At 44.2% G+C, this 14,231-nt stretch overlaps 1 protein-coding gene across 2 annotated transcripts in view; it reads left to right on the top strand.

Moving 5' to 3' along the window:
• PRELID3A (PRELI domain containing 3A) overlaps positions 1 to 9,491 on the top strand; it is a 274,440-nt gene extending 264,949 nt beyond the window's left edge. The window contains exon 6 of one of the 2 annotated variants that reach the window (XM_069620839.1): positions 1,262 to 9,491. In XM_069620839.1, coding sequence (XP_069476940.1) covers positions 1,262 to 1,378 — 117 coding nt within the window. In that variant the 3' untranslated portion in view covers positions 1,379 to 9,491. The remainder of the gene's footprint in view (positions 1 to 1,261) is intronic. The other variant, XM_069620838.1, reaches the window with a different exon arrangement.
• The last annotated feature ends 4,740 nt before the right edge of the window (positions 9,492 to 14,231 follow it).

Raw genomic sequence — 14,231 nt, 5'->3', positions numbered from 1 at the left:
TATTTATGAATACCATCTGGGCAGTAAACTTATTGGCTTTTATTTTCAAAATCTCTCGTAAGGCTGATTTCACTGGGGAGGCCATAACAGAAAAACCAAGATAACCCAGTCAGTCCACTACTTCCAATCTAGTATTCTCGAAAAACCAAGCAAATCTCCTAATCTGTTGGAGTTCATATCGTTTTCAAATGCTATCAGCAATCGCTTTAGGCCTATGGTAGTCGTCTGCGTAAGAGAGCCATATTACTTCAAGACTCCCAATGCGCGGAGCTTTAAAGGCGGCCTTATCAAGGTGGTCCACTATATCAGCCACATACCGGGTATAGACAGGGGTCGGGCCAACACAAATTTGCCATCAATTTAACAAAGGGCTGACTCATCCCTGCACTGGCTCCCTAGCATAGCCATGCATGAATTCAACTTCACATGCCTAGTACACAGATTTCTGCCCATCATATTTTAGAACACAGTTAAGGAAAACGACCATAAATGCACGCCAAGGTTAAAATAGCTGCGTTGGGTAGACATTGCAAGATTCAGACGCCCATGACCTTCGACAGTCTGTCCCCCAGCGAATTAAAGGAAAGCATCTAGTCCTAGTCTTCAGGGATGCAACCAAAAAGAGTCTGGTTAATGCTGCGCTCTGTGTTTCTCTGTTCCAAACCCTTCAGCAGTGCCAAGAGACTGTGAGCTCACTGACTTGTGTATCCTAATCATAATTGGAAATGCTCTCTTCACCATTCGCATATGTTCAACGGTGTAATGTCCTAGGTAGGGCTTTCCAGCAAAAACAAAAAATAATTCTCTACGAGCAACACATTGCGAGTTTTAAACATCCTAATAGCCTATCTGTCCCCTCGGTTAAATCAAACATCTCCCCAGTCTTGGTGTAACCCTCACCCGGTGGCCATGTGGCAGGGAAACTAATGCGTTTATAAAGTGAAAATAGTTCTGTGCTTATTTAAAAAACGCTTTTTAAAAAATAAGTTATGATATTGAGTTATACTTGCAAATACAGAATAAACCAATTGCACGTTTAAAATGGGTTCCTTAAATTAATGTGGCTATGCTGGAACGTATCAAATCCACCAGCGCTGGAAAACCAAGACATTACAAAATGGCTGCTAGCTGACATCCTCACAAGGGAATAGCATGGCCTCATCTGTAGATGCTGACAGAGACCATATTTGAACGTATCACCTGTACAGTAATAACACTCTGCCTTGTTTGACATTCTCAAATGTTATGTTTTGTTATTAAGGGTCAAGATGCCATGGAGTGGGTGATTGACAGGTTGAATAACGAATTCGAGGAACTGGCGACCTTGAAGAAGGAGGGTGTGAAATCTTCAGTGGCAACTGCATTGGCCGAAAATTAAACTGCTTCTGGCCACTATGACTCCTGACGTATGGACACTTCGGCACATGGACCTGTTTTTTTTTTCTTTATTTTTTTTAAACGCAAAGATATTTTCTTCTGGCATGACGAGCTACAGTTTTTGTATTTTTGTACACAGATATTTTTATGAAGAGAATATCAAGTACCAAAAACAGTAGGCATACTAAGAAATGTGTTAAGGAATGTGGTTTGAGAGCCACATTTTCTAATTTCATCTGGGCCCGATAAATGTTACTGTTCGTGTAATGGATTGGACCATAACTTGCCAATGTTGGCCCCGAACACACCTTTTAAGGGGTGAAGACAAGGAGCTTTTCGGCCTCTCGTGTCTTTATTTGGGCTGCGGCATGAATGCATGTTGCCTTAGAAACAAATCACAAGTGACATTGTTAGAAAAAAGATGTGTTGCTTAATGCAGAACTCCACCTTCAATTTCCATATGGTTATTTGACCTCAGAAAGAATACCATTGTGATTTATGCAGGTTAGGTTTGCAGAAAACAGTTTAGTTTTGCTCGTCCTACAAGGGATTTTATGTGGTCGATTGAGACAAGACAATGCATGCCCCGTCAAGGTGATTGTGCATGTTGGTGTTCGTTCTTCCTGGTGTGTCTAGCGATGTCCTTCAAGGCAGTAGCCTAAGGTGCTTTTACTCTGGGGGTTCAGCATCCAGTCACGTTGGATGAAGCCCATCTTGTCAGATATTAAGGTTCAGGGCGAAACTGATGTCTATGTAGCATTATTTACTCACATTTGCTCAAGTGTTTTGGTCTCACAAATGTATAACACTTGCTGCTGCACTGATTATATTTTAAGAGGACCTGTAGGTCTGTCTTGTGCCACTTCACGGAACCTGACAAGTCGATAAGGCTAGAACTAAGGTCTTGAATGGTACAAGCGTTTTATAAGAATTATTTAACACAACTACCAACTCCTAGCTGAGTTCTTTAACGGGTACAAATAGGTATTGTTTTTATTTAATATTTTGTTAATATTTTCTGTTATTTAACAGGCCTACTATTCTTAGGCAGAAGTAAAAATGTATCTTATTTATTTTGTCTTGGCTAACGCGTTGCTTCTGAGACATAGGGGCTAATTTTTACCGGACCGGCAAACTCCGTGTTTGGTGGTAGGAGCTCTGATCCACCAGCAGGCCTGACCTGCCCATAGTTCTGGCCCCTACCGGCAAATAATTGCCCCAATCACCGGCACTGGTATTACCGGTGCCGGTTATTGCAGTAAACCCATTCCATGGAGTCCTAACGGACTCCATGGAACCTACCGCCGTTGCCAGCACTTATAACATATCCCAGTAATACTGAAATATCGAGCGCTGGTAACGGTAAGGTGGCTTTGCAAGAAACCCGCCAGAATTACCGGCGGGTTACCGGCAAACCGGTAATGAGCCCCATGGTTTTATTACATAGCACTGTATGCTGCACATCGTCTCTTTGCTGGCTCATAAATGCACAAATGCCTTCTAATGCAAAGTAAGGAAAAGGAGTGACTGAACTTCCTCTGAATTAAATACCACCTAATGTATCTATTTCACAAATCTGAGTTCTCCAGGATATTGACATATCAGAAAGGGTTAAAAAATTACATCCAAGCGCCTACAATCAAATATTGTCTTTTGGTCTGATATTTCAAACAGAGGTTATTTAATGACTCACAACTTAGTTACACTTTGGGCAATATCTGTTGTGTGCTCAGTACAGAGTCTATTCTTTACCTCAACCAAGTGAGATCCATTATTTCAGGAAAACAACAATTGTGTTCCATAAATAGGTCCTTTGGAGAAGCCCAAACCGCAGTTGTGAATTCATTAAAAATAAGTGGGAGCTTTTATCATCACCCGAATGCTCAGTGCTGATACATGTTCTTGTTACTCTTGCCCAAAGTGTCAGCATTGCATTAGAGGAAGTGATAAAACAATTTAAAATAATTTCGTTTTGGGGGGGGAATTCAATACATAGATGATGTTCCCATGATCTGTCTTTAAGTCTCACAGCCGAACAGCAGGTAGCGACAACATCTGGATTTAGAAGAGTCCGGGTGTCGAAGTGGAAGGTGTGACTCGTAGAGAAAGTCGAGGGATCAACAGGACACAAGCCACCTGAAATCAGCACTTTGCGCACACTGCAGTCTATGCACATTCTAGGTTTCCCGGCATATAACGCACAGAGTACTTTGTGTGCTTTTTCTAGCCATAAATATATCTGAAACAACATTTGGTAAAAACACTGGTGTTCCCCAGATGTCTCCTTCAACAGTTCCTTGACCGTAGAGGGCAGGTGTTTCCCTTGGTTACTGATCTCTTCAATCAATAGTTGGATATGCTCCATGGTGCTAGGATGCCTTCTTGAAGGCATACAGATGAGCATGCTATACCAAAGGCTGATTCACTGTAGCATCGCTGCTCAACGTCTTGTTCTGTCGGTACTCTCCCACTGAAACTCTTTGCCTCTTGCACTACACCATCACCGCCTCCTGCCCAGGTTTCCTTTATTTCTAGGTATTTCACGTTGTGAATCTCTCTGCACCGATTCAATTTTCAGCATCCAGTCTCTTCACTGCAATCGGCATGCCCATCACAATGGCTATTAGAGCATTCGATGTTCAGCATGCGTCCATAGGATAAGAAGGCGATTACATTGTGAAATGTGCAACGTTAAATAAAAATGTTAAAACAAATGTACCAGGCTATAAGTCTAGGGGCAGCAAGGCTTTCATGAGGTCAGTGTCTTTCATTGGTATGGGAACAACAGTTTAAGTTAGCAACAAGAAAACTGTTCAATCCAAAAGCTTATATTTCGTCAGGAGTTGTCCCCCATTTCCTTCAATTTTAGTATGTTAATCTGTATAGTCAAGTTTCCTAGCCATTTAAAATAAATTGTGTTTTTCCTCCACATAGAAGTCAGAGTCCATGATGATGCATCGTGTGAAGTCCTGCAGGATAAGGGTTTGATGGGTTGCAAAATAGGTGATAGTAGGAAACCTTGACAAACATTTACATCAATGGCTGTGTTTGCAGCAAGAAGTACTTTTACTGTCATAGTTGGATATATATTCAAAAATTCGAGACCCCCCCCATCAGTTCTATATGAAGGGCCAGCCATTGGATTGAGTCTCTTAAGCATCAGGTCAAGCTCAGTGGGGTCTATTATGGCCATTACAGCTAGACTAAAGCACCCCTGCATCATTGGGTGTTTTGTTTGTGTTCTATTAAAGGATATCTTCATTACAGTGCACCCTTCAAACTATGATAACCACCCCTATACCTCATCTGTCCTGCCATAAGCAAATCATCCTTGACCTGAAGATCACCAGTTAATTCCCCTGGCATAACTCACAAAAATGTGTAAACATGTATTCTGATGCCATGATTTTCTTGACAAGCACAATATCCTCGGTCTACAAAAGTTCAGTGCAACCTTAGGTATGGGAACTAAAAGTTCTCCTCTTAAATTCTGGGGCAATGTCAGGATAACGTCACGGGTGCACTACATGCCATCTCCCGGATCTCAGACAGCCTTGCCTCAAGCAGAGGGTCTCAGGAGATGCCCATTCTGGATCCTGGCAGGGCCTCATGGAGCTAGCAGAGGTGTTGGTGTTCTCTGTATTGATAGGTGGCATGATGACTGATTCCGAGTGTAGCGGTAAGGGGTTAACGGCACCAGTAAGGATGCCGGTGCCGTTAACCCCTTCCGCCGCATCTGATGTCCTTTAGCAGGTCCCGATAAAACCAGCCGCCCTTAGCAAGAGCCGCTAAAGGGCCAGGGAGCTAATAACAGGCCCATTATTAACGGGCCCGTTATTAGGTCCCTCCCCATTCCCATTGAGCCCTATGGCCCAGTCTCTAGAACTACACTGATGCCCATATCTTTAGAGAATAGCAGTGTATATACAAGAAGACCTACAAAGTTCTCCAACTCCTTCCCAGAAGCTCTCCACTTAGGATCAGGCATTCTCACTTCCATGCTTCAAGAAGCTCTCGCCTCATCTCCATTTGGGGATTTTCCTATAGAGTACTATTGTACTCATGTCTGCCCCGTACCTTCTAACTCCTGCCTTCACATCTCACTACTGCACCTACCCTATACTACTGCACTGCCATGTATCGACTCCTCTTATGCCTCCAACATGTTTACAGTTATTGACAGCCTTCCACTTGATCCTGAATCCTTGTGGCCTCCTTCTGGCATTCCTCCTGAACGTCACCCTATTATCACCAGACTACCGCTGAGCTCTGACAGATAATGGCATGGTAGCTGTTTACGAGGGCAAGGTGTGCGTCTTCTAGTACACTATAGCTTACAGCAGCCGTTGACACAGTAAGACCTCAAAGTCTTACTCCACCGCTTCTCTGAAGTAGGCGATCTCACATATGTATCCATCTCCTTCCTTTCTGAGCAATGACAGCAACTAATGGTTTGTCCTTACCTTTCCAAATCCCAAACGCCTTCATGTAAAATTCCTCAATGGATGCCCTTATCTACAACCATATTCAAACATAGCTCTTGCCTGGAACTAAATTACCCTATAGAACTCTGGTTTCTATGTGATAAACACATCACCAGCCTCACAACCACTGTAACGCCTCTTCCTATCCAAGGACAGTCTCACACCCTCACCATTCGGTAATATGCCAAGACGTCATCCTATACTCGAAAATGGCGCTCTATACTTCAGGTCTGTGAGCCCCACCCTATTACTCCCTGTGTCTAATACAATGCACCCCCGCCTTTTTCGCCAGAGGGCGAAGCTGCAATATTACAAAAACTATCGTTAACAGCTGGCTTGACTCGTAATCTCTAACTCGTCCGGCCAAAACAGTAGTCTGAAACGCTGCGTCTATGCTGGCTCCAGGAAAATCCCAAGGCACTTCCATTACTCTGGCTCTGAGGGCTCTCTATGGGATTACATCAAAGCTCCATCGCCCACTATACCCTCACACTCACCAACAAATGAATCCACAGAAGAATATGTCTGTGTCACTGAAGCTCCATACTCCTATGCAACCAACACCTCTAGAACATTCCGCTAACATGCTGCATCTGAGAAGGAAGCTGGTTCTTTGAATTTCTTGGTCACAGAGATAGCACTCACCTCTAGGAAAACATGGTCCACCTAGCCTTTAGAAATTACAGTTTGTGTGGCCACTATTTCATCAAGAAGACATGTTCAGCGGGAATGCTATGCAAGCCAATTTGTTTATTCACCCTCATTTTGCAAGGTGCACTTCAGTAAACCAATAATGTTTCTGAGAATTGCATCCCTAATCATTTTGTGCCACATACTGAGTGCAATTGCATGGTAGTGTTGCCTCGGCTGGTGAAACAAGAACATCACATAATTCCACCTGACAGACAATGTGGTGCATAATAGCATCTCAAAGGTCTGGCACTCTTACACCACCCCTAACCTGAAAAGGATATTATTGAGATGGACGGGGTGAACAAACTTAATAATTTGAAGAGGTCAAGACCTTAGCTCTAGATTGGAGGTCAAGGCCCCATGGCTATTATACATTAGCTTTAACAGCAACACCCAAGGGCTATACTTAACCACCTTGCCGATCATTAAAGATATTAAAGCATAAACGTCCTATTTGATGACTGATGCCTTGTCCAACTCATGACAAGCTTTTATGTGCAGGTGTTTTTTCCATTTTACAGTAGACTCCATATTTCCCCATTGCACTGTGCCTTCGACTCTAGACAGAGTTGGTCCTAAGTACTTTGCATTGTTTGTAGTATTGATAGAATGCAGTCTCACATTTGCAACATGATCAAAGTAAAATTAAAAAACCTGCCTACCACCATCCTTCTATTATTTTTCTTTCTTCTACGTTTGGCCAGCAATCTAATCCTGGGTACGAGTAACTGTAGTTATCGGTAGTTCTTTGATTTGGATACATCTTTCTGCAACACTGAAATCTTCTGCCTTTTTTGTGCCCTGAAACACTATCATGTCATTGGAAAAGCTGCCAGTTCTACAGAGGCTGCCAGAATAAGCAGTGTTGCAGGGATGGAGTCGTCTGCAAAGAATCCCTTATAATTTTAATCTTTCATAATTTCATTTTATACTTTTCGATATAAATATTATTTTTTATTAGAGACCCCGCTTCCTTCATCCCACAATTGCCCCAATTTGCCAATGTCACATTTCTTAATCTTTCCTCCTGACCCTCAGCTATTGAAAATGCAAACTGTTGCAGTCCTCTTTAGTGAGAGAAATTAGAACGTCAGTTCCTGGGTGCAAGAGATTGCCTTGATACATTTAGTTGTATTGTCCTGCAGCCTAATTTGAATCATGTACCCTTTCCTAAAAAGTCTGGCACTTTTCCTAGGAAGCTATCTCACACAACCTCGAGCTGCGTCCAAAGTTAATGCCAGCCTTTCACAAATCTTGTCCTATATCTTTGCTCTCCGGTATTTGGCTTTATAGTTCAAAGTTCTCCAGTGCATAGCAAAAAGCCTCGTTGTGGAGCTGAGGGTTAACCTCCGCCCAATCATTTTGGAGAGGCCTGTCCAATCTTGACACCAAGTAAATTCAAATTCAAAAGCCGCTAGCTAGTGATCCCTAGAGGTCCCTTATCTCCAAACCGAAAAACCACAAAGCTTCTGCCGAAAAGCCATCAGTCAGTTGACCTCCCTGGAAAGTTATGAAGTAAGTTGGAGGCCACAGCAGAAGCACACTAATCTAAGAACATGATAAGTAGACTGCAATAATCCACGTTGAGGGAACAGGAACAGAGTGAGGAAGAACCAAGCAAGCAGACTAGTATTGAAACCTAATTCACAGAGAAAAAGCTTCTTCCATGTTGATGCCATCCTACCTCAATAAATCATGTAAATCAAATTATTTAAATTCTTCATTCTTAACAAGGAGATTAACAACACTGACCAAACTGGAGCTTTGACTGACGCCCAACGTCACAAAAAGATAAACTGGTTTGTTAGTCTCATCCCATGCGCTAAACACAAAAACGCTCCATAAATATATCAAATTACAGGTTGCAAAGTATTTAATTCTCAACACAGCTTGATTCTCAAACAGCCAACATGTGTTTCGACCTTAAGCAGGCCTCCTTCAGTACACTGCTTTCACGTCCCAAATATCACCAACGGTCGAAATGAAGTCCATATAACTTAGCCAATCTCTCAGTCCTATTGAACCAGCTTCCAAAACACTCAGAACATGTTCTCAGGAAAACTCCAGAGCATAGATATGCCCCAAATCTGTAATCATTTAAATTGGGTTAATTAAGCTAGATACTCAGTTGGGTTTGCAACCGGCATTCCGCATGGCTAAACAAACCTGTTTTGAGAATTAAATACTTTGCAACCTGCACTTTGATATATTTATGGAGAGTTTTTATGTTTAGCGCTTGGGATCAGACTAACAAACCAGTATTGAAACATATCAACAGGTTTCTGTAGATTAATGTTGGGTGGTGTGTGATACTGGGGGTCATTACGACCTGGGCGCAAAGGGATACCGGGCACCGGTAATGACACCGGTGCCGGTAATCCCTTTGCACCCTATTCCAAGGTCCCTTTGCAGGTCCCTCCCTTAATGCCTGGTTTTACCAGGTGTTAAGAATGGGACCCGCAAATGGATACCAGGTCAATAACGGTACCGCAATTTACGGTACCATTATTGACGCCTTCCCATTGAGCCCTATGGAGGCTCAAATGGGAATGGGGAATGGCTTTTCAAATGGGTACTTACCGGTCCCGCCAAGGTCGGACTGGACCGGTAAGTCCCCATACCACCAAGTCGGTGGCGGTACCGGTATTGGTACTAGTTCTGGCGCTAATAGCGCCATGACTAGCACCAACCTCGGAATGAGGGCCACTGACTCTGTTGGCTGAGGGAGACAAGACAGTAAGTTGATGGAACATAAAAGGGATGTCTACTAGGATAAAGGGGTAAACAAATGCAATTCATTTCATGAAATACGCTGTTTCTCCTATTGTTGCTCAAATACATTGTAAAATCCCAAAACATGCATTGGAGGCATTTTGTGTACGATACCAACTGTTCTGAAACCGATGCTGCACGCAAATAAAAGTTTCATTGAATGACGATGGTGTGCTGTGGTATTTCTCTCCTCAAGATCCCAAAAATCAATACATTATCGCTTGTGTAAATATATTTATTTGCTTATCAGGTTATTTTTTAAGCAACGTAGGAGTATGCAATGTCGACATAAGCACGTCTTTACTTTTGCTTCAAACAAAGAGACCCTCAAACACATGAAAAAACTCACATGCATATGCAGACATGCCAAGTGGACCTGCAAACGTTCTAGCCAGTTCTGATGCTTATAATTGATTTCTTTTAAGCCTTAGATTGCATAGAATTGCTGGCTGAAACATGTTCATAAAAGTATCAGCAGGCACGACTGGTTGACGGTGTCACACAGAACCCGTGGGCACTTGACAGCTATAATCAAATGCAGCAGTTATCATCCTGATGAATCCCGGCAAACACCAATCAAGTTCCTTTCTAATGAATTCCTTAGTCCCACAGATTCCTCATCAATGATATATATATATATATATATATATATATATATTTCCCAGCGCAGCTGCTCTTCTGAAATATGTCTGCTGCCAAGGGGGCGCAGCTCCGCATGGACTCCGTCAGACACCTGTACGCAGCTGACATGACGTTGGGGCCAGTATATATAGAGGCGTTATGCACCGTGAATGCAGTTCCTTTTTTCTGTGCTAGCTCCATGAACACTGCTCTAAAGTCTTACTCGTTTTAACAAATATTTTCCTGCAGCTCTCAAATCCCTTATGATGCCGCATCCAATGAGGTCTTTGGGGTTCAAATCCTGCATGGATTGTGGGCGTCAGATATCTGTTTCGGACCCCCAGTGCATTAGCCTTTACTGCCCTGGTGAAGGCCGTGAAGCGCAGGGCAGATTTGTGCCAATCGATGCATCCGAAGGTGCTTTGAGAACGTGAAGCAAAACATTTTACTTTCCTCTTTAAAGAGAAAGATGGTAAGTGGACCTGTTCAAGTTTGCTGGGTGCAGACCACAGCACATGGGACCAGTTCCTAGTCCAGAAGGACAAAAAGAAGAAGCACCACCGAAAGAGGTTGAGATCCTGCGGCAGTTCTTTAAAGCATTGTTCTTCATTGTCATCGTAGAAGATGAGCCATCACTCCAAAGACGACCAAGAAGAGGAGCCCCCACACATACCTTTTTCCCAACCAGTCCTCTACCTCAGAGAAATGGGATGCATTCAGGTTGAAGATGCTCGACATCGTCGCCAAGGCCCCAGAGGCTCTGATGCCAGCAGCCACGGCAGTGGCACCGATGGCCCCTTCACCAATGGCTTTGGCCAATACGACAGATCCCACAGTGCTTGGACGAACCGGCAGGGACTCCGAAAGCAGGTCACTCCAAAGGGGCACACCGTTCCATCTCTGCACATCGGTCCCCTAATTTCAGGTCCCTCTTTCAGTGCACCATGGGTGCCAGCCAACATCAGCAATGCCAGTCTCACAAGAGAATTCCTCCCACTCCCCAGAAGGCCATAAATGTCCAATTTCTGTATGACGAGGAGGGGGATCCTGCCCCCTTCCGGATGGAACCCTCAACACCAGGGAAATTAGGTACTTTTGAAGAGGGATGGGCGAATTTGCCACCTATTCCCCCTACCATAATGGACAGAGGAAGAACAGGAGATATCGTGACCGGCCATACTATGTCAGACCAATTCCTAGTGCTCCACTTATTGATAAATACATCGAGAGGTACCCACTCAGCCAACCATATAATCCAGGAGCAGTACAAACACTGCCCAGAGTAGATGAAGAATCAGAGGCCGTAACTAAAGAGACCTCAATTGACAGTATCGCTTAAAGCGCCAAGAAGCTGAGCCACTGACGGTGTTAGAGACACCACAACGTAGATGCGTTCGACAGGACGCACACGTGCCATACGCACATCGGGACACAAACACAAACCTGATTACACGAAGAATACAGATGCGCAACAGTTAACAGTTCTATAAATTAGAAGATGGTTACATATACATACAGCTATTGCTTTTATTTTGCCATTACCTTAACGCAGCAGCGCAGAAACTGCAAGAAGCAAGAGATCCTGAGTACGCTTGCAGATGCTTGTACATGCAATTAACCGTATGGAGCTGCAGGAGCACCTATGGGACATGCTAGATCCAGTGAGACTAACATATCAGAAGTGTAGTATAGTACAAAACGTAAAAGCATGGTTTAGGAAAATCACAACATACCACAGACTCTCAGCAAGAGCTGAGATGTGTTGAATTCAGACTGAACAGGAGAAGCGAACGTGTGGGACAAGGCCCAAGGCCACCAGATACAAGTGACATTCGATTCCATGAACATCAGTAATACCAGCTGCAGTAAATGCGAATAATTCCCCAATATTCAGAGAAATTTAGAGCCACAGAAGCCCCGAAACACGGTCTCTGAACATGTGGTTCAGCCGACTCGCATGATGAACTGAAACCGGCGATGGGAAGAGGAACGCTCTCACACCACCAGACAAAGAAGCTTGCAACAAAGTTGTTACAATGGAGGCAAGGGATGCATGATATGGATGGGCACTCTCATAGTCTTTGGTGGTACACACAAGTTACAATGCAGACACATAATTGTTAGTATTACCTTGAGAAGGTACATCGAGAGCTGAGAACCATTTCAGATTCCAGGCCTGGGGATGTCAGCTCTAGCCAACCACAGTTCAGTATCCTAGGGGTGGGTAACTACGGGCAAGAGCCAATGGTAAGACCCTCACACTGCAACATTGTAGAAGTAGTTACTTTCTGGAATGGGCCAGGCCAGACACCAGCCATGCGCGAGCCAGTTAGCGAATACGTTTACGGTTCACTATAGGTGGACTACCAGTCAATACCCAATCCAATTGTTCGATAGGTTTACTGGAGAAGGGCCCAAGTTGTATCATCACTCTGACATCATAATGATGTAAAACTGGCCTGCGAGCAACGAGACGCTGAGAAGTTCCAGGAGAGTCTTTGATCCTTGTACTGATCCCTGTTGGTTTTGGCTGTAATAAACTACAGTTTGAATTTGCAGTCTGTCTGGACCAGAGTTCGTTTTGGGGCCTTCCATGAGTTCTGAGTCCACAGACTCCTAGTAGCCCTCGACCCTACCTGGAAGTTTGACCCAACAAGGTGATAGGCAGAGGATGGTTGCCTGCACCAGCCCGGCACTAAGCTGTCTCTTCGGCCGCCGAACCTTAGAGGCTCTGGGACCCTCGCATATTTCGAGAGAGACAGGGATATGCATACACGTAAAAGACCGTCGGAAGCCGTTGGAAATCATCCCGGCTGAGATCAGCGAGTTGTCCAATCAGACCAGGATGGGAAAGCGAGTGCCTTGATGGGGAGTCAGCAGCCGAGCAGTGTCGGCGTAGCACGGAACGTAATTATTGGTCCACACTGACAGCAATTGTGGGTGCTAGGGAGGGTATTGAGTATTGCGGGGTACTGTTTAGTATTCAAGTATTATTAAGGTATTGTTTAGTAGTGGTATAGTGTTGGCTAGCGCCTTTGTAGGGAGTAGGGACTGGAGCGGAGGTAGAAGTTCTTTTTCTCTGTTTAGGGCACATTCAGTCTTCGAGGTAAAAGGGGTTGACGAGTGAGAGGCTTGGATGACATAAGTTGTGTAAATAAAGGTATTCCTGTGGTTTGGGCGTTTTAGCTCGGGTCATAGGTGAAAGTATTTCCGTTAGGGTTAGCTGGAGCTATCCTAGATTACAGAAGGTTAATTGACTGGTTAAGTCTCCTGGAGAGAGGCATTTCACACGTTAGGCGACGCAACAGGTGCAGTTCAATCACAAGAGAATAGTGCAATACTCCACCTGGAGAGTGGAAAGAGCTGTAGGGATTTGTGTGTGGGTTTGGGAGTAACGGGCTGTTATTGTGCGTGCGAGAAATTGAATTTACCTATGTTGTGTTGGTAGCTTGGTGACGTCACCCTTAGGTTTGTGCATAGGACACAGAGAATTGTTGTGATGGTGATGAGCTAGTATTGTGAACTTGGGATTGGCAGACGAGGTGAATCAGTGGCAGTGCGCGGAAGGCGCATGCGCAGGACTGTGGTTGTGTGCCTGAGGATGTAGCGATTGTGAAGGAGGGTTTGTTTGTGGAGCATACCTGATAAGGTGAAGAGCCAGAGAGGCTTGTAGAAATTGGAACGCATTACCATTGTACTCTAACTTTTCATCCCTGAACAGCGGATTATCAAAAACCTTGATTTGAGGTCAGGTAAAAAACGTCTTGAAATTTACCAGGGGAACAGTGGGGGAGTAAACCCTCTTCAGCATTTATGTAAGATGTTACCTCCCTACAAGTAGAAGATTTATAAGTACAGCATAGAATGGTCTAAAAGTACACAAGGTAAATTAACAAAGCCATGGCCACCTTGCGGCAGTTTCTCCAAGGACGTGCAGCAATCGCTATTGACACATACAGGTTGTTTACGAGTCGAAGAAATTAACCAAACGCATGGCCATTTTCAAATGATGCCGCATGTTCCAGGAGGGAGAAGGGAAAACGGCCAGGCGTTAATGGATGCTGAGCCAGAATGAGGTGAAGGATGAGGGAACCCACCCCTCCGCACCTTCCCGGCTCCTCCGAGCGTACTATCCGATGACACGATGAACAGGGAATGTACCCATAATGGAACTGAGGGCATCAGAGGGATATTCAAATCTGACATACAAGCCACCAGCATACACTAAGGAAGATAAACGGAGAGGCGCAGGGCAATCAGCTAGTGATGTAGGTGCGAGTGAGG

This window comes from Ambystoma mexicanum, chromosome 5q, assembly GCF_040938575.1.
Source record: "Ambystoma mexicanum isolate Mex_15411 chromosome 5q, UKY_AmexF1_1, whole genome shotgun sequence".
Classification (NCBI taxonomy): domain Eukaryota; kingdom Metazoa; phylum Chordata; class Amphibia; order Caudata; family Ambystomatidae; genus Ambystoma; species Ambystoma mexicanum.
This window is presented reverse-complemented; position numbering and strand designations above follow the sequence as displayed.